This window comes from Durotheca rogersii (assembly GCF_024521655.1).
Source record: "Durotheca rogersii strain YMJ 92031201 chromosome Unknown GGS23scaffold_2, whole genome shotgun sequence".
NCBI classification, from domain to species: Eukaryota; Fungi; Ascomycota; class Sordariomycetes; order Xylariales; family Xylariaceae; genus Durotheca; species Durotheca rogersii.
The window spans coordinates 1,321,056-1,342,965 of NW_026251233.1; the positions used below are offsets into that span (position 1 = coordinate 1,321,056).

At 55.6% G+C, this 21,910-nt stretch overlaps 5 protein-coding genes across 5 annotated transcripts; 3 read left to right on the forward strand and 2 right to left on the reverse strand.

Moving 5' to 3' along the window:
* Positions 1–1,732: 1,732 nt before the first annotated feature.
* GGS23DRAFT_178682 (uncharacterized protein) lies at positions 1,733–4,229 on the forward strand. Its single transcript, XM_051511615.1, has 3 exons — positions 1,733–2,123; positions 2,356–2,749; positions 2,861–4,229. Exons 1-3 carry the CDS (start codon positions 1,845–1,847, stop codon positions 3,994–3,996), a joined length of 1,809 nt encoding a protein of 602 aa, XP_051376164.1. The 5' UTR covers positions 1,733–1,844; the 3' UTR covers positions 3,997–4,229.
* Positions 4,230–4,830: 601 nt separating this feature from the next.
* On the reverse strand, positions 4,831–7,467 carry GGS23DRAFT_602544 (6-phosphofructokinase; the record flags this gene model as incomplete). The annotated part of the gene is made up of 4 exons (XM_051519339.1): positions 4,831–5,927; positions 6,076–6,163; positions 6,223–6,690; positions 6,751–7,467. The coding sequence occupies 4 exons, from the start codon at positions 7,465–7,467 to the stop codon at positions 4,831–4,833; spliced, it is 2,370 nt and encodes a 789-aa protein (XP_051376165.1).
* Positions 7,468–9,337: 1,870 nt separating this feature from the next.
* On the forward strand, positions 9,338–11,615 carry GGS23DRAFT_592769 (subunit 17 of mediator complex-domain-containing protein; the record flags this gene model as incomplete). The annotated part of the gene is made up of 2 exons (XM_051517931.1): positions 9,338–9,630; positions 9,707–11,615. The coding sequence occupies 2 exons, from the start codon at positions 9,338–9,340 to the stop codon at positions 11,613–11,615; spliced, it is 2,202 nt and encodes a 733-aa protein (XP_051376166.1).
* A 757-nt stretch (positions 11,616–12,372) lies between these two features.
* Positions 12,373–16,247, reverse strand: GGS23DRAFT_602546 (SNF2 family N-terminal domain-containing protein; the record flags this gene model as incomplete). The annotated part of the gene is made up of 4 exons (XM_051519340.1): positions 12,373–13,908; positions 13,993–14,472; positions 14,571–15,679; positions 16,061–16,247. The coding sequence occupies 4 exons, from the start codon at positions 16,245–16,247 to the stop codon at positions 12,373–12,375; spliced, it is 3,312 nt and encodes a 1,103-aa protein (XP_051376167.1).
* A 4,486-nt stretch (positions 16,248–20,733) lies between these two features.
* Positions 20,734–21,647, forward strand: GGS23DRAFT_612583 (uncharacterized protein; the record flags this gene model as incomplete). The annotated part of the gene is made up of 4 exons (XM_051520496.1): positions 20,734–20,744; positions 20,812–21,047; positions 21,124–21,294; positions 21,394–21,647. The coding sequence occupies 4 exons, from the start codon at positions 20,734–20,736 to the stop codon at positions 21,624–21,626; spliced, it is 651 nt and encodes a 216-aa protein (XP_051376168.1). The 3' UTR covers positions 21,627–21,647.
* Between the last annotated feature and the right edge of the window lie 263 nt (positions 21,648–21,910).

A 21,910-nucleotide genomic window follows, 5' to 3' on the forward strand; every position in this document is an offset into this window, starting at 1 on the left:
CCGCGTCGCCGATGGTGCCGCCGTTCTTCCGAATAGGAATCGAAGAGTATAAAATCCCCAGGCACCTAGTAGAGGGGTATTGTGTGGGCTTCTAGCGTGTTTGTGAGTGAAGGCAGGGGGGGAATCAGGCAATTCCCTTGTCTGACAGGCGCGAATGGTAGAAGAGGTCTGGTAGGCGGGCAGTCGGGAGCGGGGCTGGAGGAAGTGGAGGACATAACAGGTAGGTACCTACCTCCTACTTAACTAGGTACCTACGTAGCAACACAATTGCCGCCACAAGTTTTAAGGAGGGAAATCTACAGCGCAGACCTTATGAGTACCTAAGGTATCGTATCTGACGTCGTAGTACTACGACGTGTAGATACCCAAGACCTCCTTCGCGTTTCGATGACCGCCACAGTAGCCACAATTGGCACCTCCGAGTAAGCACTTAAGCGATGTCAGTCTACCGTGGTTGAAATGTTTTAAGCATCCCGACGGACAAGTCCGGGTGCGACCCGGAGGAAGGCACGTTACCGAAGTGTCCCACACTTTCTATTCCTGGAAACAGACAGGAAATAGACAGGAAACAACACTGGACCTGGCGTGCCCGCCTCCTTCCCCCTTCGCATCGAATCGTAATATCAATCCGTACATGTAGGCACGTCCCTACGGACAAAGTACATGCCTATACTCATAGGTACAGGTGGGTAGGTACCCAAGTACACTACGGTTAGGGCCCAGTACTGGGGAAGGGAGGGCGGAGGCAGGGGGGGGGAAGGGCATGAATGACAGCCGGCTTATCGACTGACCACCCGCGCAGACCGCATCGCAGATCATCCCTGGCCTTTACGTAAGGTGTCCGGGGTTGAAGGGCGTCGTGATGACCAAGCCGACTAATTCTAGAAGAATAGCCACCGACACTCTTACCACCACTTCTATACACCATCACCACCTCCGACACACCGCGGCCAACCACCGACGCCACCTTGCCATGTGAATCGCATTGTTGTCGACACCTCCTCTGCTCTGACGGGGTGTGTCAATTGCCTAGGCCTGATGCTACCCCCCCGTGCATGTCAGCCTAGCCTCATTGATGGCTCGGGGCCGTCCCCCAGCCCGTAACGCGCTGGTCCGCCGCAGACCTCCGTATAGTGAGTGCGCTGCACCAAATCTATACCGCCACTGCAGCCGTGTCATCTCGGCCAAGCTCGCGATGGGTGGCCTATCTCGACGCTCGCGCACACCTCCTGTTCGTGATTCCTCTTTGCGTGTAGCCCGGACGCAGAGCCCGTCCAGAGAGACGAGAGGGGGGAGACCTGCTCGTCTTATATACCTTACTACTCCGCGGATTCTACAGGGAGCCCCAGTTGCCTATTCAAGGTTAGGTATCCTCAATCCGTCAAGCGAACGCTCATCCTTACCCCTGCTGGGCGAGTCATTCTATTGGCTTACGAGAGATCCCCGTCGAATCAAATATGCATTTCTTGCATCTCACCCTCTCCTCTCACGAGCCTCTCACGAGGAATTCTTCCACTCCTTCTCGTTTGATTATTTTCCACTCCGTTCCTACCTATCTCCGTTCTTTCTTCTTCTTCCTATTTTTCTTTACTACCCTTTTCTCTCATATTCCCTCTTGACGTTCCTCTCTTCCGCCCCCGTCCGAATTCGACACAGCGCCATCATGCCTAGAGCTATGCTGTGTTAGCTTCGACCTATTTAACCTGCCTAGTACTACCCGGCTCGGTCTGCTTGTATATATACGCAAAGTCTTGTCCCGAGGTATTGTGTAAGCGAGCGAGCGAGAGAGCGAGGATCTGCACCCAAAGGATCACTCCGCGCGACCGCTCTCTTTCTATCAAACAATGACGGGCTCGAGGCTCGCGTCGCTGTTTCGTCTGCCGATATGGCTGCTCGTCGGGCAGGTTTCGTGCGGCTCGATCGCCGCGTGGTGGAACGGCCGAGGACCCAGCTTCATAATGCAGGACGACGAGACCGGTGGGCTACGCTATAGCCTCTGCAATGGGAACTACACACCTATCTTCCCGGACGACAGGACGCTCACGGCACTCTTCAAGAACTACCCGCCCAAGAACAAGACGAGCCTGTCCGCGGCGGGATGGGTGAATGATGACACCGCCTGGGTAAGTAAAACCTAACTGAGCCGAGCCAAGTCGAATGAGAAAAAAAAAATACCAAAGAATGGATGGATGTAATGTCAAAGCGGAAACGCTGTCCCCGGGATCTCATTCCGCGTAAGGTGGGCGATGAGGGCGGAGTGTGTCAAATCAAACCAGGGTTCTGCGTGACGGGAGGAAGAGGGAAGGGGGCGATGATCACCACGTCTAGGTTGGCTGACGCTAGCCACATTTCTAGGCGTCAATCTTCTTCCTAACTGAAGATGACGAGATCGTCAATTCGCTGCTCGAGTGCGACTGGGGCACGGGGCGCTGGCAGAGCGCCGGCCAGTGGATCATCTCGGAGGGGTCGCCCAAGGTGGCGCCTGACACCGGTCTGTCCACCGTCCTACTCGGCGCCGAGGACGGGTACCGCGTCTTCTACAACGACCTCGCCGGCACGCTGCACCACATCGGCTACACACCAAAGGCCGCTACCTGGCGCTATTACGGCGCCGTCTCTCACGACCGCGCTGACGGCCCCGCTATCGCCGCAACCTTCTCCCCGAAGAACAACATTACCGTTGTCCGTCCCCGGGACGAAAAGAACATGGGCGTCTCGCGCTTATCTAGGGAGGGTCAATGGAATATAGGTAAGTTGGCCTTGTCCCTTCCTCCTCTACTCCCTCACCCCCCGCCCAGTTTTCTAGGGAAAGGAACGGGGGGAAGTCTTTATATAAGCTCACCACATTACCACCCCCTAGCGACCTTCCCGCAGCCCCTAGTTCAACCGGGCCAGCAGCTGACGACCAACGCGACAACGGCCTCGAACCTGCGGCTTAACACATCCTCGGCCGCGCCCTTCATCCTACCGTCGTGGAATGCGACCTTGGCAAGCGCGGGCGCGGGCTCGCTCGCCATCGCCGTCGATGCACAGTACACGCGGAGCATCTTCTATATCGGGGCGGACCGGCGGCCGCACCGCGTCGGCAACCAGAACTTCACGTGGCGCTCCTTTGACCCACCCGCCGACTCCGCCGCCTGGCCTGCCGCCGACCAACCCGCATCCCAGCTCGCCGTCGCGAGTGACTTCGCTTCGAGCGCGCTCCGCCTCTACTACGTGAGTGGGGGCCGTGTCATCGAGGCCATCGGCGACGGCGGCGTGTGGCGCGCCGCTGCCGCTGTGCCCGCCGTCAACGAGAGCAGCATCGCAACCGAGACCCCATCGTCGACTGCCGTGCCGACAAGCGGCGACGCCCCCAACGGTGGTGGTGGTGGTCTTAGCGAGGGCGCCAAGGCTGGCATCAGCGTCGGCGTGACGCTCGGCGTGATCGCCCTCGGTGGCATGATCGCCGTATTGTGGTTCCTACGACGCCGTCAGCGGAAGCGGGACGCGGAGGCTGCCGCTGCTGCCGCTGCTGCCGCCACCAAAGGAGGCGCCGGTGGCGAGGCAGGAGGAGCTGAGTACCAGCAACCGCAGCCGTACATGAGCCCGATGAGCGGGTACGTCGTGCCGACGCCAGGCAGTGGTAATAACAGTATGCGAGGCGGGTATGCGCCTATTCCGTCGCCGGCGCAGGCTGTCTTCGCGGCCGCCGTCGGTGGCGCGCGCCCTGGATCGGAAAAAGGGCACCAATCGCAGCCGTCACCAGGGAGCGTAAGCGCGGGCGGGATGACATTCTCGCAGCAGGATGGAGGTTGGGTGTACAACTCGCCGGCGCCGGCACCGACGCAATTCCCGAACCACGGCCAGCCGTACGCCGGAAGCCCACAGTACGAATATCACCAGCCACAAGAATACTACCAGCCCACCCAGCAACACCCGCAGCCGCAGGAGATGCCCATGCCGCAGCGGCCCGCGGAGATGATGGGCGAGGGTCACTACAAGGAAGTCCCGTGAGAGAGGGAGAGTGGAGCCGTCGGCACGGGACAGACACCGCCGGTATGTCGCGATAACGACAAACCGTGCCCAGCCTATATGCGATGCCTGCCTAAATATATAATTTGGTAGATAACACACACATATACATACATATACATACTCGTAATGGAGAAGGAAAGATGTGGAAGAATTAGAATGTAGAAGTGGAGGTGCCGGCAGGAAAACCGGACGGGTTGTTGGTGGGAACGAGGGGATTATCACTGCTATATAGGTATACGACACGTTCACACTCACCCACCCACATATATATATATACCTTGGGTCGTATTAATAAAGCATACATAATACTTACTTGCCTGCTTTATCCCATCGACAAGAGGGAGGAGGGGTTGTTGGTGGATTGGGGAACATGTATTCTCCCTACCCCTGAACGTCACCCTCTATTGACCTATTTCAGCTAGTAGATATATCTATGTAGCTGTTTATGCGAATCTGGGCAGGTAGGGGAATAATATTATCGCTTGCATCTGCATCACTTCCCGTTGGCCTAAAAATTCTCAAGTTTTTCGTTTTTTTCTTTTTATTCGTTATATATTTGCGAAAGTTAGCAGTTTCTGAGCGAGGGCTATGGGAAGCTAGGTATGAGAGAATTGAATATCAACAAAAGCATATGCCATCCAGAGCGAGGGGAACTGGCCAATAGTGCCGCCGAGGCACGGAGCATATTCCTTTATTTTCCTCTGGCGAGAGGAAGAAAACGCCATTCCATCAGGATTGTAAAAGTTCCGATATGTCCAGAACGTCATGATATGACGCAATCGTATGAATCGGTATCCAGTATAGAGAGCATTCTCATTCTTGAATGAGCCCCCGCTTCGCATCCTTGGCCATAAGGCCGACTAGGCTCTTCTCCGGCAGTGGGTATTGAGGACGGCCACCAAGGATGTCGACGACGTCCTTATTGCTGAGCCAGTGGGCCTGTGTCGGCCTTCGGTTCTTCCAGTCGGTTTCCGTCTCCTCAAGCTCGTCCATGGGCGAGAACGCTACGTCCGCACCTCGGATACCGATGACCGAGGCACTCAGAGAGTCGTTGATAATTTTGTCAGGGTTTTTCTGCGGCTGGGGCCCGTATGTCTCCAGGTGCTGGATGCATTTTATGGCCAGCCTGACGGCGCGGCACCTGTCCATGGCCGAGGGGACACCGCCTTGCTGAACATGCCCCGGGATGCTATCTCTCGACTCAAACCGGTCATGTGCCTCTTCTCGGATAATATCGGCAATGAGTTTGGCTGTAAAAACCTTGCTTGCCTTCTCGTTGACGAGAATTAGCCTGCCTGCTCGTGACTGACCTCGATCTTTTCTAAAGACTTCCTTCAGATGCCTAACATCTGCATTGAGCATCTCAAGACTAATTCCCTCTTCGGGGATATAGACAGCGCTTGCACCAACGCCTAACCCAGCCAGAACCGCTACATATCCGGACCGGCCACCTTGCGTTTCGATTACGAAGACCCGTCGTCGCGTGGCCGACGCAGACTGTTTGATCTTATCGCAGTACGCGACAAGTTCGTTCAGGCACGTATCGGAGCCTAGTGAGTATTCCGTACCGGGAACGTTGTTCGAGATGGTAGCCGGCAATAGAGTCATCGGAATACAGAGCGAGGGGAACTTAGCTCTAGCCTTGCGTAGTTGCGAGATGGAGTGGAAAGCCTCGAAACCTCCAATTAAGAACAAGGCATCGAATTTGTGCTTCTCGATCAGGCTAGCAATTAGTTCCATGCCGGATTCTGCGGGAAGCTCACGGTTGGTCCCGATCTCGGAACCGCCCTTGCTTGCCCATCCATCAACCTCCAGCCAGTCAAACGGTCGTACGGCGCCGAGCGGTTTATCACCATGATGACGGGCAAAGCCGGCAAAGCCATTATGAATTGCCACGGGCTCATGTCCACCTAAAATATTGGAGTTTAGCATCGCCCGTTTGCGTACTGGGGAAGAGGCAGAGGTGACATCGCAGAAAATCGATACGGGTTAGCCTAGGTAGGGGTGGTTGTTTTTTTGCATTTCTCCAGCCAACTAAAGGAAAGCGGTTTCCCTTACGAGATCGGCAATAAGCTACGCCTGCACGAATCGCGGCGTTCATACCACCTGCGGGCGCTCCGACGTTGATAAACCCAATCCTCATTCGCTATGAACAAAAGGCGTCAGCGCCAACGAGAAATGAATTCCGGGTCTTCGAAAGCCTACCTTCGAGTCATCTAGATGGATGGCCTCGTTAAGGCCTACGGTAGTTGTCATCGTGTACGACTTATACTGGTCTGAAAATTCAGCATCACGGAGAGACATGGCCTTGTCAAAGTCCTGGGCCTCGATGGCTTTGGCCACTTCCTTCGTCTCCTGGACGGCAGCCATGAGAGGTTTTCGGACAATCTTGTTCTCATTAATAACGATGACGCAAGTTTCAGTCTCAGGTGTCGCCTCGAGCACAGCTTTGACGGCTTCGACTCCTTGCAATGTAGCGAGCATCCGGTCGTATGCCACCGCAGTGCCTCCTCTCTGGACGTGGCCAAGGGTGGTAATGCGGGTGTCGAGGGCCAAACCTTTCTTATCAGCGAGGAGGTCTTTGACCATCTCTGGCGTGATTTTGACCCCGTGTCTGTCGAGGGCGCCTTCAGCGATGATGACGATGGTCTTACGCTTGCCCCAGTCTCGGTGCTTTCAGGAATAGTAAGAAAAGCCGATTTCTGACCTGCGGTTCGATATCGGCACACATACCTTGCGGATGACCTGGCGCATCTCTTCCCTCCAGTTATCCTCCCTAGGCTTTTCTGGAATGAAGATGAAGTCGGCACCGGTGGCTACGCCCGCCATCAGGGCGAGCCAGCCGCAGTGCCGGCCCATGACCTCGATGACGAAAGCGCGCGAGTGAGAAGACGCGGTAGCCTCAATATAATCGACCATCTCACACACACGAGCTAGGGCAGAGTACGCGCCAATAGTGGCATCGGTTCCGGAGAGATCGTTGTCGATGGAGCCAACAAGCCCGACAATGTTGAGGTGGCGATAGGGATATACCTGTTCCGCCCGCAGCTGGCCGGTCGACTCGAGTTCCTGGATGAGGGAGGGCCACTCGGATCGAAACCTGTCGGCGCCCGTCAGAGAGCCGTCGCCGCCGCAGATGATAAGGGCATCGATTCCGTGGAGGATCAGGTTCTTGGCAGCGAGAAGACGTCCGGGACGCTCAAAAAATGCCATACACCTGGCGGTTCCGATGAGAGTGCCACCCTCGGAGAGATAGCCGCGGACGTCGTCCCACTCCATCTTTCTTATGAAGGCATTCCCCTGGACCAGGCCCTCGTAGCCCTCATAGACGCAGTACGGATCGCAACCTAGGTGGATCGCCATGCGCACGACGGCACGTACGACGGCATTCATGCCTGGCGAGTCGCCGCCAGAGGTCATGATGGCGATCTTCTTCTTCGGAGCGGCCATGTCGGCTGGCCGGCGGCGGTAGGTGGGTGGGACAGTTGGCAAGGTGGTCGGGGGTGAGAGCCAAGGCGAAGCAAGAGACCCGGGACGGAGGGGATAAGATGGATGAGGGGAGCAGAAACGGACGAAGTATGAACGAAGCCTGTCCGGACAGTTGAGGGGAGCGAGAGGAGGGAGAGACTTGGCACGGCGGATTTCTCCGCGTTAATTGGAGAGAGAAGCGGGAGCCGGGAGGAAGAGCTAGAAGGAGAGGAAAAGAGGAAAGAGCGGTTGGTTAGTTGCAAAGAGTAGGAACGAAGGGGCCTTGGGAAAGCTCGATGCGTTCTTTTTTTTTCCGGCTCGAATCAGCCCACGCTAATTGCGCGGAAAGAGCTTGTCGGGGGGGAGTAAGTATATATGGCCGCGCCTCTCACAGGTAAGTGAGGCGATGGGTAACGGGACACCGCCACTGTGTAGCCCGGGGAAGCTGCGACAACAGGCGGGTTGCCGGTTGCGGGTTCCCAGATTTGCAGATGCGCGATTGCCTCGAGATGGGAAGATGAAGATGAGGTTACGTAGGTAGGTAAGTACCCTTACGTAGGTGGGTAGGAGGTACTCTGGCGAGTGGGGGGTGAGACGGGTTGACGCCTACCTAATCCCAAGTACCTATCTACCTGCCTAGGCACCTATGGTAGGGGAGAAGGACGCGAAGCTTACCTCTGTTGAGCTCGTGGCACCGCGCTGACCTCACCCGGACATAGAGATCTACCTACCTCATACAGTTGCCGGGAGCTGAGGTCGCAGAGGCCAACAGAGAAAGCTCTTATCGTGCCTACCCAGTTATCGGTGCGGGGGAGCTCGGATATAGGTAGCCTTCCGACCCCGCCTACGTAGCCCACTAAAGGTACCTATAGGTATGTACCTCGTACGTAGGTTCACTACCTATGTACCTACCTTAGGTCCCTACATCAGGTGCTTGCCTTAGAGATACCTACCTAGGTAACTACCTTAGGTACTTCACGGTTGCGTGCCTTTACTCTAGGTAGAGGTAAGCGGGCAGAGTTGGTTAAATACCTGATCGGCGTGTTAATGCACTTCGATTCGTAATCGGTGTCTGTCTGGTGGGTGGCACGATCCTAGGACTCAGTCCCCCACGTACGGAGCTGAACGGTGAGGCTTACAGGTAGGTGGGTAGTCGTATAGAGGAAGTACCCCTTAAATCAAGGTTATTTACCCGACATCATAATGCTTGCTCCCATTATGTTACCTTTTTTTTAGCCCTAGCTTTACAAGTGCTCAGGGTTGCCTCCGGCTCCTCCGGAAAAGGTTGCGCGAGTTATGAACTCGGGGATTTCCTCAGGTTGTCAAGCATGCCGGGAGGCACCTGAGGTTGGATGTCATACTTAAATGCAAACCTTGGCCCGCTAGAGCTGGCATTGAAAGGCTGCCTACCTAAGGCGCCTGCAGAGACAGCAAAGTATGGAATGCCTCTTAAACTTGTTACGTAGCGAGGAAGAGAAGAGACGGAATACTGCCTCCTAGTAACATAGGAGACGAGGAGGTGTATGCCCTTAGCTTAGGTGCCCACAGGTACCTTACGGAACGGATAGGGCGTAAAAAGTTAGGGTGCCTTCTTCAGGTACCTCGGTACTTAATGTACCTGCCTTGAGATACAGGTAGGCATCAGCCACACTTATCGGCCTTGTCCGGTAGTGATAGCTAGGTACCTAGGTACCTATCCACTCTCAAGGTCCTCTCGGGGCCCATCACCGATGCAAGTTCCCAACACACGTCCAATGCCTGCCTCTGCACCCAACGCGGGCGCCCGTCTCCCGAACCCGAACGTGCTCGACAACAGGAATCTTCGTCGCCGCCTCCGCTACCTGGCATTAGCATGGCGTCGCCGTTCTCGCTGCGCCCCTGGCCCATAGGCGACAAGAAGCCCAAGAACCTCGGCGAGTTCATCGCGCGCATCAACACCGAGCGCGGCGGCTTCCGTAACGTGACCGAGGCCAAGCTACGCGACGAGATCGCGGCGCAAGAGAATGGCCATGCCGAGGCCCGCAGCGCCGAGGACTCGGCTGACGACGACGACGGCGACGACGACGAAGACGACGACGAAGATTCCGGCGCCGACAAGTCTACGAATGCCGTTGCCGCGAGGGACGAGTTCTTGAGACATATAGAGTAGGCTTCTGCCACAAGACGGGGGACGCAGACATAACTGCTGGTGGGAGCGGTGCTGATGGTCGTTGTCTCCTAGGTTCGCCCACCAAACTGCCATGCTGAGCCTCGATTTCGTCTCCCTCCTGCTCTCCAAGGAAACCCCGGTCCAAGCCGGAACGACCCTCTCGTCAGCGCTGCGAGACCTCGTCGGCATCGGCACGCTGGGGGCGTCGAAGCTGAAGGAGTCGAACGTGACCGATGCCCGAAGGCAGGACGACCTCGCCGTCGCCAAGGGGTGGAGGGTTATGGGCATTGACAACATGGTGGATTCCATCGTGGCCTCGGCCGAGAAGTTGGAGAAGGAGATGGAGCTGGAGACGAAGTACTGGGCCGATGTGCTGAGCGTCAGCGAGAGCAACTGGGCCGTCTGCGCTCTTCCTCAGGAGCGGCATACCCTCGGCGTCCGCTTCGGCTTCGCCGAATCCGCGTCCGAGTTCAGGAATAGCAGCATCGCCCCCCTGAGGCGCAACGGCGACGGCACTGCTCGACTGGACCTCGGCCGCATCGGCGGAGGCTCGCAGAGGATACGCGTCACGGTGAAGAAGAACGGCGTGATCGTGGACCAGTCCCCCCTGCCGGCGCGGTTGCCCGAGGACGCCCCCCTGAAGCACCGCGTGCTCGAGGCCAGGAACACCATCTTCCACCAGGAGCTGTGGTACCAGCTCAACCGCGAGGCCCGCACCCTGCTGTCCTCCAACGTCTACTCGGACGCGTCCTGCATCTCTTGGAAGCAGGGCCCCGAGACGGAGATGATCTTCACCCTGGAGGATCTCGCCGAGCCGGACCGCGCGCACGAGCGGCTCTCCGACGTCGACTGCTCGTGCACCGCCTTCTACACCTACATGCAGTTCCTCCTGTTCCAGGGCCACCAGCAGAACTACTACAAGCGCAGCACGATACCGCACGTGCCGAGCAGCCGCGCGACCCCGCCCTACGCCATCCTCCGCGCTCTCATCGCCAACGCCGAGTACTTCCGCGACTACAAGGTCATGTACGACTTCCTCGACGACCTGGTGGCGACGCTGCGGCGCGCCGGCGTCTCCACCGCCTCGTGCACGCTCGCGACCCAGCCGCTCGGCCCCATGCTGCGCGGCCTGCCCACCCGCAACGCCAAGATGGAGCTCAACCTCATCAACTACCTCGCCGGCCGGCTCGAGTCCTCCTTCGAGCTGACCATCACCCCGGCCGCCCGCATCTTCATCCGCGCCCGCATCGTGCTTAACGTGTACACGGGGATGGCCTTCGGCATCTCGCTGACGCCCTTCCCGCCACCCACCGCCTCCGCTTCCCCCTCGTCCTCGTCCACCTCCCTTCCCCCCCCCGCCGCCCCCGTCGCCGACGGCGCAAAGAGAAACAGCAGCAGCAGCAGCAGCAACAGCAACAACAACAACCCCGCGCCGGCCAACGACGCGGCGGCGGCAGCCAAGGCGCGGGAGGAGGAGCGCCGGAAGAACCCGCTCGCGGCCGCGTACCCGCCCTTCGACCTGGTGCAGGACCCGTACCCGTACCCGAGCGTGGGCGAGGCCGTGTACTACGTGCGGCAGGCGGCGATCCGGGCGGTGGCGCAGCACCTGGCGGAGACGGCGGGGCCGCGGCTGGGCCGCGGCGACGTGGAGCGCGCCGAGACGGTGCGGGGCCCCGGCGTGGCCGCGCGCGACGACGAGCGCGAGGCCCGCGTCGACCTCGTCGCCGGCCCCGCCGACGGCCGCCTCACCCTCGTCCTGGACGCCGCCGCGGCGCCCGGCCACCCGCAGCCGCTCTCGCTCCCGCCGGAGCCGTTCCTCCCCGCGCCCGCGCCCGCGGCTAAGACCCGCTGGACCTGGCGCGCCGACCGCGGCGACGACTCCGGCGACGGCGCCGTCGAGGCCCTCGTCCGCGTCCTGCAGGGCCCCCGCCCCTCCGCGCCGCTCTCCGCCTTCGGAGCCGCCGCCGCCGCCGGGTTGTAGGTCGAGGCCGGACGGCAGCGGGCGGCGGGAGGGGGGAGGGAAGTCACGTCGGCGAAGGAGGGCGAGGAGGGACGGAAGGATCCTGTATACAACCAGTCGAGGTATCCGCTGGGTGGGTAGGTTAGTCGTCCCGAGGACGACTCTCGGCTGCCGACCCTTCGCGTACCGAGACGCGCGCGGTCTGGTGTCTGCCTACGGTGCTCGTAACCTAGCCTAATGAGTGCCCGCCCGGTTGCTATTCGAGTTACCAAGCTAAACCATGCGTTCGCATGTTCGCGCTCTCGTCCAATCTCCCACCTGTCGTATGATGATCTACTAACCTGGGTGGATGGATTTAGTATTCATCGCCGACTCTTTGCCGTTCGCTCCCAGTCAGTACCAATACCGTCTTATTACAAAGTAGACAGTCGTAAATAGCAAACGGGTTGTTTATTTAGCTATATACCTCCAGTACGGGCAGCTCTTGTTTTAGTTCCAGTTAACTCCCCTTTGTCCCCCGTTCCGTGCTGTGGAGCATACCGGTTATCCATCTATGTATGACAATGGGGTGGGCATCTTCATTTTCCACCCCGAGCGGATCGAATCGACCGCGCTTTTCTCCCGGCTGTTGTCCCGATGTTTTACTTTTCTTTCAACTAGGGTCTTGTCAAGTAACGTAGAACATCCGAATCTGCCGTGTCTATGTCCTAAAACTGTGATAGGTGTTTATTGTCTATGTATGAAAGCCAGGAAACCAGGAGGGGGGCGACTTATGATCTTAATGGTTGTCGGGATGGGCGCCGAAGAGATACGCGAGGTCGTTTCCGCTCAGGCGGCCAATATCCTTTGCTGCCTTTTCGTCCAAGGCCGAATCTACCAGCGTGCGCTTCCTTTCCTGAATTTCCACAATGCGATCCTCCACCGTCTCCTGTGTGAGAATCCGGTGAACTGTGACGTTTCGTTGTTGACCGATTCGATATGTGCGGTCGATGGCTTGCATCTCGATGTAGGGGTTCCAGAAAGGATCCATAATGATGACCTGGGACGCAGCGGTGAGATTGAGGCCCGCGTTACCGGCTTTGAGCGATACTAGGATGACCTTAGTTCCCCTATCCTCCGTAAACTTGCGAGCAGCATCGTCACGCTGAGTAGCTGACATGCTCCCGTCGTATCGGCAAAGACCGAGTTTAAGCTGATCTTTGATAGCTATCTCGAGAAGGTCGAGGAGAATCGTCCATTGAGAAAAAACTATGATCTTCTCGCCTGAAGTCTTCTGAACGGCAGAGATGAGATCGCAACACTTGGTAACCTTAGCCGACGGGAGCCAAATCTGGCGCAAGTAGCGCATATATCGCTTATGTGCCCGGTGGTTCTTGTACGCGTTCTTGCGCAACTGCTTAAGCATATGTGGCTGGACCTCTTCGTCCTTCTTACGCTTAGGACGAGACTTGGACTCGGGCTTAGAAACAGCCCCCTTCTTTCTATTTCCGCACTCCGGCTTCCGTCTCGCTGGGGCGACATCATCGTCACTATCATCAACGACGAAGCCTGCCAGGTTTCCACGCTCGTCAACGTCATCTCCGTCATCTACGGAACTGGAGTACCCGGTGCTATCGTCGGAATCGCTCGCGAACTCGTCCTCGTCTTCTTCTTCCACCTCTACCGTTTCAGGCATGTGGACCTTCTTGAAGATGTCGTAGTTTATGACCTTGGCTGTGTCTACATTCCCGCGGCATGTAGGGCATTGCATGCTTCCATGGTCTTGACCTGCTCGGATGTTCTGCTGGTCTAGGTTCTCAACGAGTCCTGCGAGGCATGCTGAACAGATGTAATGACCGCAGGGAAACATTATCGATGGGCTTTCAACCCCGTCGAGACAGATAGGGCAATCGAAGGCCTCGACTTCCTTGAGGCGCCGAATCACGTCTGGTTCCAGGGCCTTTGCCAGCTCGACCAACGCGCCCTCCGAAGCCCCTGGATTGACGAGCTCGAGGTCGGTAATATGGAGGTATGGATGACAGCAAGCCTGCCGTAGCCGAAGCAGAAGGACAAGCACCTGGGCATAATGCCTCCCAATGGTTCCGGCTGCGAGGTACTTACTGAATTCGACACGAGAATTCTTCTCCAGGGATTGATAATATTGTCGTTCGTCTTCGTCGAAAACGACGTGATCAACAACTTCCAGCTTCTCTTTTAGCTCTATGATAGGCTTGCCATCAATTTTTGACGTTTTGGTTCGTCGGAGCATGATGGCGGTCAGAAGAGCTTGCAGCTTCTGCATCGCAAGATTTCTGCTAGATCCATTCCAGCCTTTCTGGGATCTTTCCGGGTCGAGGTGTCTAAAAGTCTAGCCATAAGATCAGCCAATAGTCTGCTCGCTCTACCAGAGGGTGCTCACTCTATGGAAGATGTCAAGATCACAGTATGGCTTGATCCTGAGGAAATGGACCAAGGAAGCCAACTCCTTGGGGCCGTTCATCATCGGTGTGCCGGATAGGCACCAGCGATATTTTCCCTGTAGATGGCTAGCTGCTTTCGCCGTCTTCGTATTGTAATTCTTGATGAACTGTGCTTCATCAAAAATGATGCGATAGAAGAAGCTCCGGGGACCAACCAACGGGAAGAGGGCAGATAGGTGGCCATTATCGACAGGGTTGTCGTTCTTCTCGGCGTTTCTGATGTAAGCCTCCATCTTGCCGAACTGCGACGAGAGGGTCCCGTACGTTGTCAAAACTACGTCATAACATCGAAGTTGGTCGAACTCGGTCTTTTTCCCGTGTAATATGAAAACCGATAGGCCCCGTCCCGGCTTGAGCTTCTGCTCGATCTCGCGATTCCACTGCCGAAGCAAGGAGAGGGGAGCCACGATGAGATTGGTCTAGAAGATTTAGCAGTGGCCGAACGCAAATGAATCGGGGAACTTACCTTGGTGTGGGGTTCGTCGGGCGGCGAAGAACGCTCGACCGGTCGGCTAACCATCAGAGCTAAAGTCGAAAGAGTCTTGCCCAGCCCCATATCGTCAGCCAGGATCCCACCTCTCTTGTTCTCATCGAGTTCCATATTCTCCATCCACCTGAGCGCCACTTGCTGGTGCTTGTAAAGGGGATATCGGAAGGATTCCGGTGTGTTATCTGGGCCTTGCTCAAAGGTACTCGTGTCTTGCTTGATATTCGATAACAAATTTCTGATCTGGTCTTTATCTTCAGCGGGACCCTTCCCATTACCGAATGCACCGGTATCGCAGTTCTCATAAGCCGCCAACCACCGCGGAAGCGGATTTCCTTCTCCGTCAACACTGTTCGTATAGTCATATCCATTAGTGCGCTTAATGATATCCGTTAGGCTACCCGAGTTCCCACGTGGCCCCCAAGCCGTTGTCGGGTGAGGTCCATAACTGGGCTCCATAGTCGGAATCCATCCCGACTGAGAATTCCAGGTTTCAAATTCCGGAGTTTCGGGTAGCACGGAACCTGACGAGAAGCCGTAAAAGCCACCGGCGTAATCGGTAAATTCAAGACTAGCGGGCTTCTCTGGTTGCTCGTGTTGGCAAAGCGCTTCCTTACGGGCATTCTGAGCTCCGGAGTGGCCAGAATTATCGCCGGCGAGAGCTGAGAAGGAGGTCAGGCAAGAAAGATTGGCGCCGAATAGTGCTTGCAGGGGGTCTGCGACAGAACCGGGCACGTCTCTGTGGGATTTGTCGACCTCATTGGCTAGGCGGGTTGATGGTTGGTAAAGCTCAGCCATCCAGTCGTCGGACCCTTGCGTAGTGGGTGATTCGGACTTAATTGGGTTGCGGGCTCTCGATAAATCCGAGGACGATAGCGAAGACGGCGTAAGGGGCGGGTTAAGCTCCTTATCCAGTCGCCGCGCTACGGCGGCATCTTCTGCATCACGTCGTTTCATGCCGCGAAACCGCTCGAACTCATCCCCCTGACGTTGTATCCACTCGTTCTGAGTGACACTCAGCGGGCGTATCCCGTCGAACGCGTTCAAGGAAGGGTCCGGAAGAGTACGGAGCGCCTTGTTCGCATCAGGTTGAGGCGCTGAGGCGGGGCCGATATAGGCGCTATAGGTTCGCTTCCTAGCTGGTGCATGAGAGTCCTGGTGAGAGCCCATAGGGAGGTTGCCAGCGTAGTTTGACATTTTCCAAGGGGTACCACTCATGGAGCGAATTTGAGAATCTATGGAAGCGTGTAAAGGTTAGCAGCGTGAGTGGGAAGCTCTTTATGCAAATAAGCCGGCGTCGTAGAGGAGGAGTACATATTTGCGATCGCGGGGATCTATTTGGAAACGTGGCACGAGCTGGGAGACGACATCTCTGACAGGGCGAAGCAGGGGAAGCAGAGAGGCTTTGGGTGGGCACGGTATTAAAATCGAGCGCGCCCAAACGTAGGGGCAGTGACTCATACGGCTCGGGTGGGAATGAAAGGAGAGAAGAAAGAACAGGAGTGGCGTGTGAGCCTCACCTTTTTGTAGAGTTGACTGGTGATTCTTTAGCTTGCGCGTAAGGTCTTCGCTGGTGGCTCTCAATTCCGCTCTCTGTTCGGGGGTATCGTTTACGGTGCCCTTCAGGGACTCGCAGAGGATTTTCTGCAGCTCGATGTCGGCTAAGAGAGCAGCCTCGGTGCTATCAGGAGGCGAAGATGGTGCCATGGCGGTAAGTAGGCTGTAAGCCTGGCCGGTAGGCGAAACGGGCGAGAGAGAGGAAGGAGCGGCTACTTATTGGATGTGACGTGTTGATATGACAGAGTCGGCTGTATCTGCGTGATAGGCCACGAGAGGCTTACGGGCAAAAAACGGGGGCGCGCGGATAATATTTCCACGCAGCCCGCGGCATGTGGCCCGCTGAATGTATAGGGAGTCGGTGCTTATGCTAGGACAGCAGGACACCAGGGCGTCCAGCGAAGATCTATGATATCCTCAGGAGAGGGATGGCACCGTCGATTGCCGAAGACGCCACGTTTTTGTTTTCCGGTTGGGGGAGTTTTTTTTATTTTACGGGGAGTAGGAGAAAGGAGGACCAAGGCGAGGTCAACCTTGAGGCTGTGTGAGAAGAAAAGAGACAGCCTCGTCAGATGGAGGAGAGGGACAGGGAATAAAGCAGCCAGATCGGCATCTATCCCTAGGTAAGGTAGGCTGTTAGCACCGGGTGGTGGCAGGGACAGGGGAGGTGGGAGTGTGAGTCAGGAGGGCAAGGTCAGGCAAGGTTTGGGTCCGATCGGGCTGGGCCAGGTTGACAATATGATTCGAAGTCCAGTTTCGCCGGTGGGGAGGAGGAAAAAGCCGCTGAGGCTGGACGGGACGGGCTATGAGTAGATGTGGATGAACGTGGATGGGTGGAAGTTGTGGAACGACGGGTTGAGGGGAAAATCGAGAGAAAGGGAAAAAAAGTCGAAAGGGAGGGGGGAAACGGTTAGGTAATAGGCCATGACTGCGCTTCCCAACGGAAGGGCAGAAAAAACAGGTAAATTGAGGCAGGAGGGAGTGAGGTTAGGTAAGGCTGGGGTTGGGATTTTGGGAAATCCGACAGGCGTCCTCTCAGCCTCAAAATCTAGGTAGGTACCTAGGTAATCCGCGACGCGTCTGGTGTCACCACAGCTACCTTCCCACGCAAACTTCTGGTCACTTTGACGACTAAAGGGTACGTACCTTGAGTACCTACCCCTACCTAGAGAGAGGTACCTAGGTAGGTTAGGTACCTAACCTTAGCTATATTCACTAGAGGTAGGTACCCGGGTGGGTGACCCGGGTGGGTACCCACCCACCTACCTACGTACCGGCATGCAATCGACCGGGTTGTCTAGCCCCCACACTCCCACCACCCCCACCTGCCCCATGTCCGTCTGTAGGTACCTTCCTACATGATGACCGAGTGTGCGCTTTGCGAGGAGGTGCCCCCCCCGCGCAGGTACTTGCCTCTACGCGCCAAAGGAGGTGCCTACCTGCCTGCCTGCCCGAGGTATCCGGGGCAGCTCACGTCACATCCCCCCCTCCATTATCGATTTTGCCCTTCCTCCATTCACTTTTCTGGTGAACCGGCGTCCTCGAAGCTTGTAGCCTTCTTCGTGATAGCGTCCATGACGGCCGAGCCACATTTGGGGACTGACGACAAGACGTCCTAGGTCGGCTCGTTTGCTGGGTTACAAGCAGTTCCTCCTATCGGAAATGAATTTTTGTCGCCCCGGCCATCTCGCTTCCTGCTGGTCTGGAGGGGAACTCGACTTCGCTGCGACCGCCGTCGAATTGGTACTCACCCTGGCGTCGCAGCACTTCCGCTCGGAATTTGGAGCTTCCCGTCAGGCCCGGGACGACGCAAACCATAGAGGCTTCACGGAGACGCAACGGGTAGGACGACCTCCTAGATACTATCACGAGCCGAGCACGATGTCATAAGGGAGGACAGTCAAAGCATGCGCCGCGCAGGAAAACCGTCACCTACAGAAACCTGCCCGTCCAAGCGAGGAAACGTCGCATCCACGTTTTCAACTGACGCCATGCTCACTTTACATTACACTCTGACCGCGGTTTTTGTTTTTCTTTTCTTTTTCCCCCGCCGTGCTCTTCGACAACTTTCGGTAAGCTCAGGACTACCGATTCCCGCGGATTTCGAAATATCTCGAGCATACTAGTCACCCTAATAATCCATAGGACTCGCCACTCATGCCAGAAGCAGTCGATGCTTCTGCCGACGCGACATGCCCAACATTCTGTACCTATAGGGAAGATAAAACACGCGTCGTATTCGATAGAGAGGGCTATAAGATCTTGCTTACCCAGGTACCTACTGAATAGACTAGTCTAGCCGGCAACTCGGCGCTCTCTCCCATCCGGCTCTGCTCGTTTCCTGTTTTTCTCTTCTTGTCCGTCTGCATGCCTGTGGCCTTGCTCTCCCTCCCTGCTCTTTTTCGATGGCAAGGTGCTAGACAATCCGGAAGCCCGCCATCTTCCGATTCGCCGCCCCGCGATCCCGCCTACCGGCCCCCAGCGCCGTAGCGGAGGCCTGCCCCATCGCCGAGCATGCTCATGCATGTAACATCCCAATATAACGTCCACGGAAACAACCCCAGCTTGGCTTGATTCGTATACCTGCAGCGTGAAAATAAGTCAATCCCTTTATGGGTAGCATCGCAGGAATGAACGCCTTGCATTGGGCTATTCGTTCTAGAAGACCCCGTCAGCGAGGTGCCCCCCGCCCCAGCTAAGACCTTTCGACGGTCTCGGCTGGCCGCTTTTCTTCGACTTGTCGTACTGGTCTCCCAGAATAGCCTCCCATGCTATTTTGGGGTAGACGGGGGTGTTCGGCGGGTCCCGCTCCCGACCCAAAGTTGGGCAACGCCAAGAGATGTACTCTGGGGCACCGCGCAGTATGGTAGAGCCCGAGCCTATGATTCTCTGGACCACTTTTGGCCCCCGAATTGAAAATTCCCGAATGGGTCCGCGGAAAAGGACAGCCGTCCGAAAGAGGGAAGACGAGATGTTGGCGCATGTTTCAAACCGTCTCTCGCGTTCACTACTACGTCGTAGCGTAGAAAGAGAGGTTGTAATGCCCAGCACGGCTCGGCCCGCGGGATATCAGCGAGCACAGACCATATAATAGAAAGCAGCACCTGGCCTATTAACTCTTACCAGATAGTTAAGTATATTGTTCCCGTCCTTAGGCTCGCCAAGAGGAAAGCAGCCCAACCTGGTAAACTCCAAAATTCGCACGCACGCGGCTCATATCCGTCTCGTTACTATAGGCACTCCCATTTCTCAGACCTTGGATATTCCGTAAGTTGGGTAGGGACTTAGTCCATCGGTGCCTGCTTCGCTTCTCCAGCCGCCGCTTGACCGCGAAAGTAACCAAGTTATGAAGAACGAATTACCTAGATAAGTGGCTCGTCACCTGTGTCTGCAGGATGCCAAGTCGTTTTACCTTATGTCTATTTACTAGGTAGCATACCAGCTTTCTAGATGGCTTCCCAGATAGTTATCGTAGAGTGGGTATTGGGGCCACCTACATTGGACATATCTATAGTTGCGGCCGAAATTCTTACTATGCGGGCCCCGACTCAATAGTGACTTCTCGTGTTGGTGTATCCAGACTGGGCCGTTCCGATAGACACGGGTTTTTATCATAGTCGGTATATAGCTGTGAAATAAATACCTTCGCTAGAAACACGGGTGCTGCGGAGGTTAGAAATACCGATAGAGATTGCATATCAACCCAGTTCATGCGGAACATTATGTTAGATCCAGGACCAACCATAAGCCGTGAAATCCTACAACAAATATAGCATCATGGACGCCGCGAGAGAAATTTATCAATGTGTTGAGTTAGTTACTCGTAGTCCCGGATTGAATGACACCCGCACCTAGAAATGGGACGGATGCCTAAAGTCGAGCGCCATATGGAGAGATGAAGAAAAAAGAATCAGAGGGAGGAAAAATTTTGTGGTCATCCCACCCAGCGAAGGGTCCAACTCGTTGGTAGACTAAGCGAAGCAACTCCGTTCAAGCTCGAACCCAGAAAGCCAACTGATCTTAAGCGAGAGACAGGCTTATATGTTTTCGGTTGATGCATGACCCCTAGTTGTGTAAGGGCCCCGAGTCGTGTAGGGGGTGGATCGAGCTTAACGCAGCTGGAAGCTTAGCCTTGCCTCAGAGTCGAACCCCCCTATCCACGGAACTGGTGGGCCAGTAACTGGATTGTTGGCTCTGACCACCGGGCCAACACCTCTTATTACTGCTTCACTGTAATATCCTGCCTTGTATATCTTAGGCCGCCGTGTAGGAGTTACTTGGTGCGTGAAGTGGACACAGTGTGTGTATTCAATGTTGTCGAGGACTGTTACTGATAGTTGCCGTGCCATTAATAGGTACGTATCAAGAAGAAATGCCGCACAATCCAGGGCCGTATCAAGAGTACTATTAATTTATCTTGGCTGACGAAAAAAAGTAATAGCCGCGTAGGCAACGCAATCTCTTCCCCTTTCTCTCCTTAACCTGTTATCCCATCCCCCTCTCCCCGTGGTTCCATAAACACACAACCCATTCTCGGCCACATAGCCGTCCAATTATCTTGCAATTAGGTTTGGCCTCATCATCGTCCGACCTCTAATCTACGTCATTCTCAATTGTATCCCCGGAATTTAACAGAATGACGCCTAAGTATGTCCCTCCGCTCTCTAAACTGATGTTCTAGAGCTATTACGGGGGGCTTCTATGGGAGACACAGGGGCAAGGAAGAAATCAGCAAGACAACTGGGAAATCAGCGAAGAAATGGCACCGCTTTCTTCTCAGCTATCCAGGCTCCTTCCATTTGGCGAAGGTCATCACCAGGGGTCTCAAGGCAGAGAGGCGTATCATAATCAGCTTGGCATTAGGAGACATAGACGACTTCGCGACTGAGAATGTTGACCTCTGTCAAAAGTTTGAGCCTCGAGACTCCTTCGCCCGAGAGAAGAACTCGTGTAAATAATTTAGTGGGTTCAGGGACGTGGCATAAGGCATTTCATGCTCGGGAACTCTCTATAAATCTCAGTCCAGATCAAGACGAGAAGCTGATTGGTATAAGCCCGATGGCCAAGGCTCTCGATGACTTCCGAGATGCCTTCTTCCAGCGCTACCCGATAGATGCAGCTATCATCGCGGAACAATACGATAACATGTGCCAAGAGAAAATCGAGCAAGTAGAAGAACAATTATCACTGAACAAGAGTATTCACGCCAAATACTTCCCTTTTTAACTTACAGACAAGGATGGTGAAGGCGATGGAACCGACAAAGTGTAATACCCATTCACTCTAAAAAGCAAAGGAAAGGTGAAAGACGGACTCGAGGCCTTAGCAGATGACCTCGCCAACTTGGACCTAGCTAGAAACGACTTCTCCAAGGCACCCGATTCAGAACTTCTCTTCTACGACACAGAGTGCAAGCCCAAACGTCACGACGCGCTCAAGGTCTCACATATCCAAAAGACCGCCAGAGACAATAACACGCTGTCGGATGGAAAGAGGAAAACGTGGAAGTACGATGTCACACGGGGATGAAACCCTGCACCAATAATCAGGTCATAAAGGTTAGGAGGATAATACCGGGTATTAAAGTCGCCGCCTCGGCGACCTACTAAGGGAAAGTCCTAGATAAGCCGCGGGTAACTCGGCATTAAGGTACCTAGGTACCGGAGTACGAAGGTACTTCGGGAACTATATTAAGACGAGATAGGGACTAGGGAAACGAGGGAAGGACCTAAGGACCTAAGAGACCCCCTATAGAATTATTAATTAAATTAAACCTATTCTAAGTATATTTCCTTGTTATAAATAATTCTATA

Excerpts from the sequence above, each read along its gene's own strand:
- GGS23DRAFT_178682 (XM_051511615.1), top strand. The coding sequence starts at position 1,845 with ATGACGGGCTCGAGGCTCGCGTCGCTGTTTCGTCTGCCGATATGGCTG. Across the intron at positions 2,124-2,355 it reads TGAATGATGACACCGCCTGG|GCGTCAATCTTCTTCCTAAC; the intron begins GTAAGTAAAACC and ends CCACATTTCTAG. Across the intron at positions 2,750-2,860 it reads GGAGGGTCAATGGAATATAG|CGACCTTCCCGCAGCCCCTA; the intron begins GTAAGTTGGCCT and ends ACCACCCCCTAG.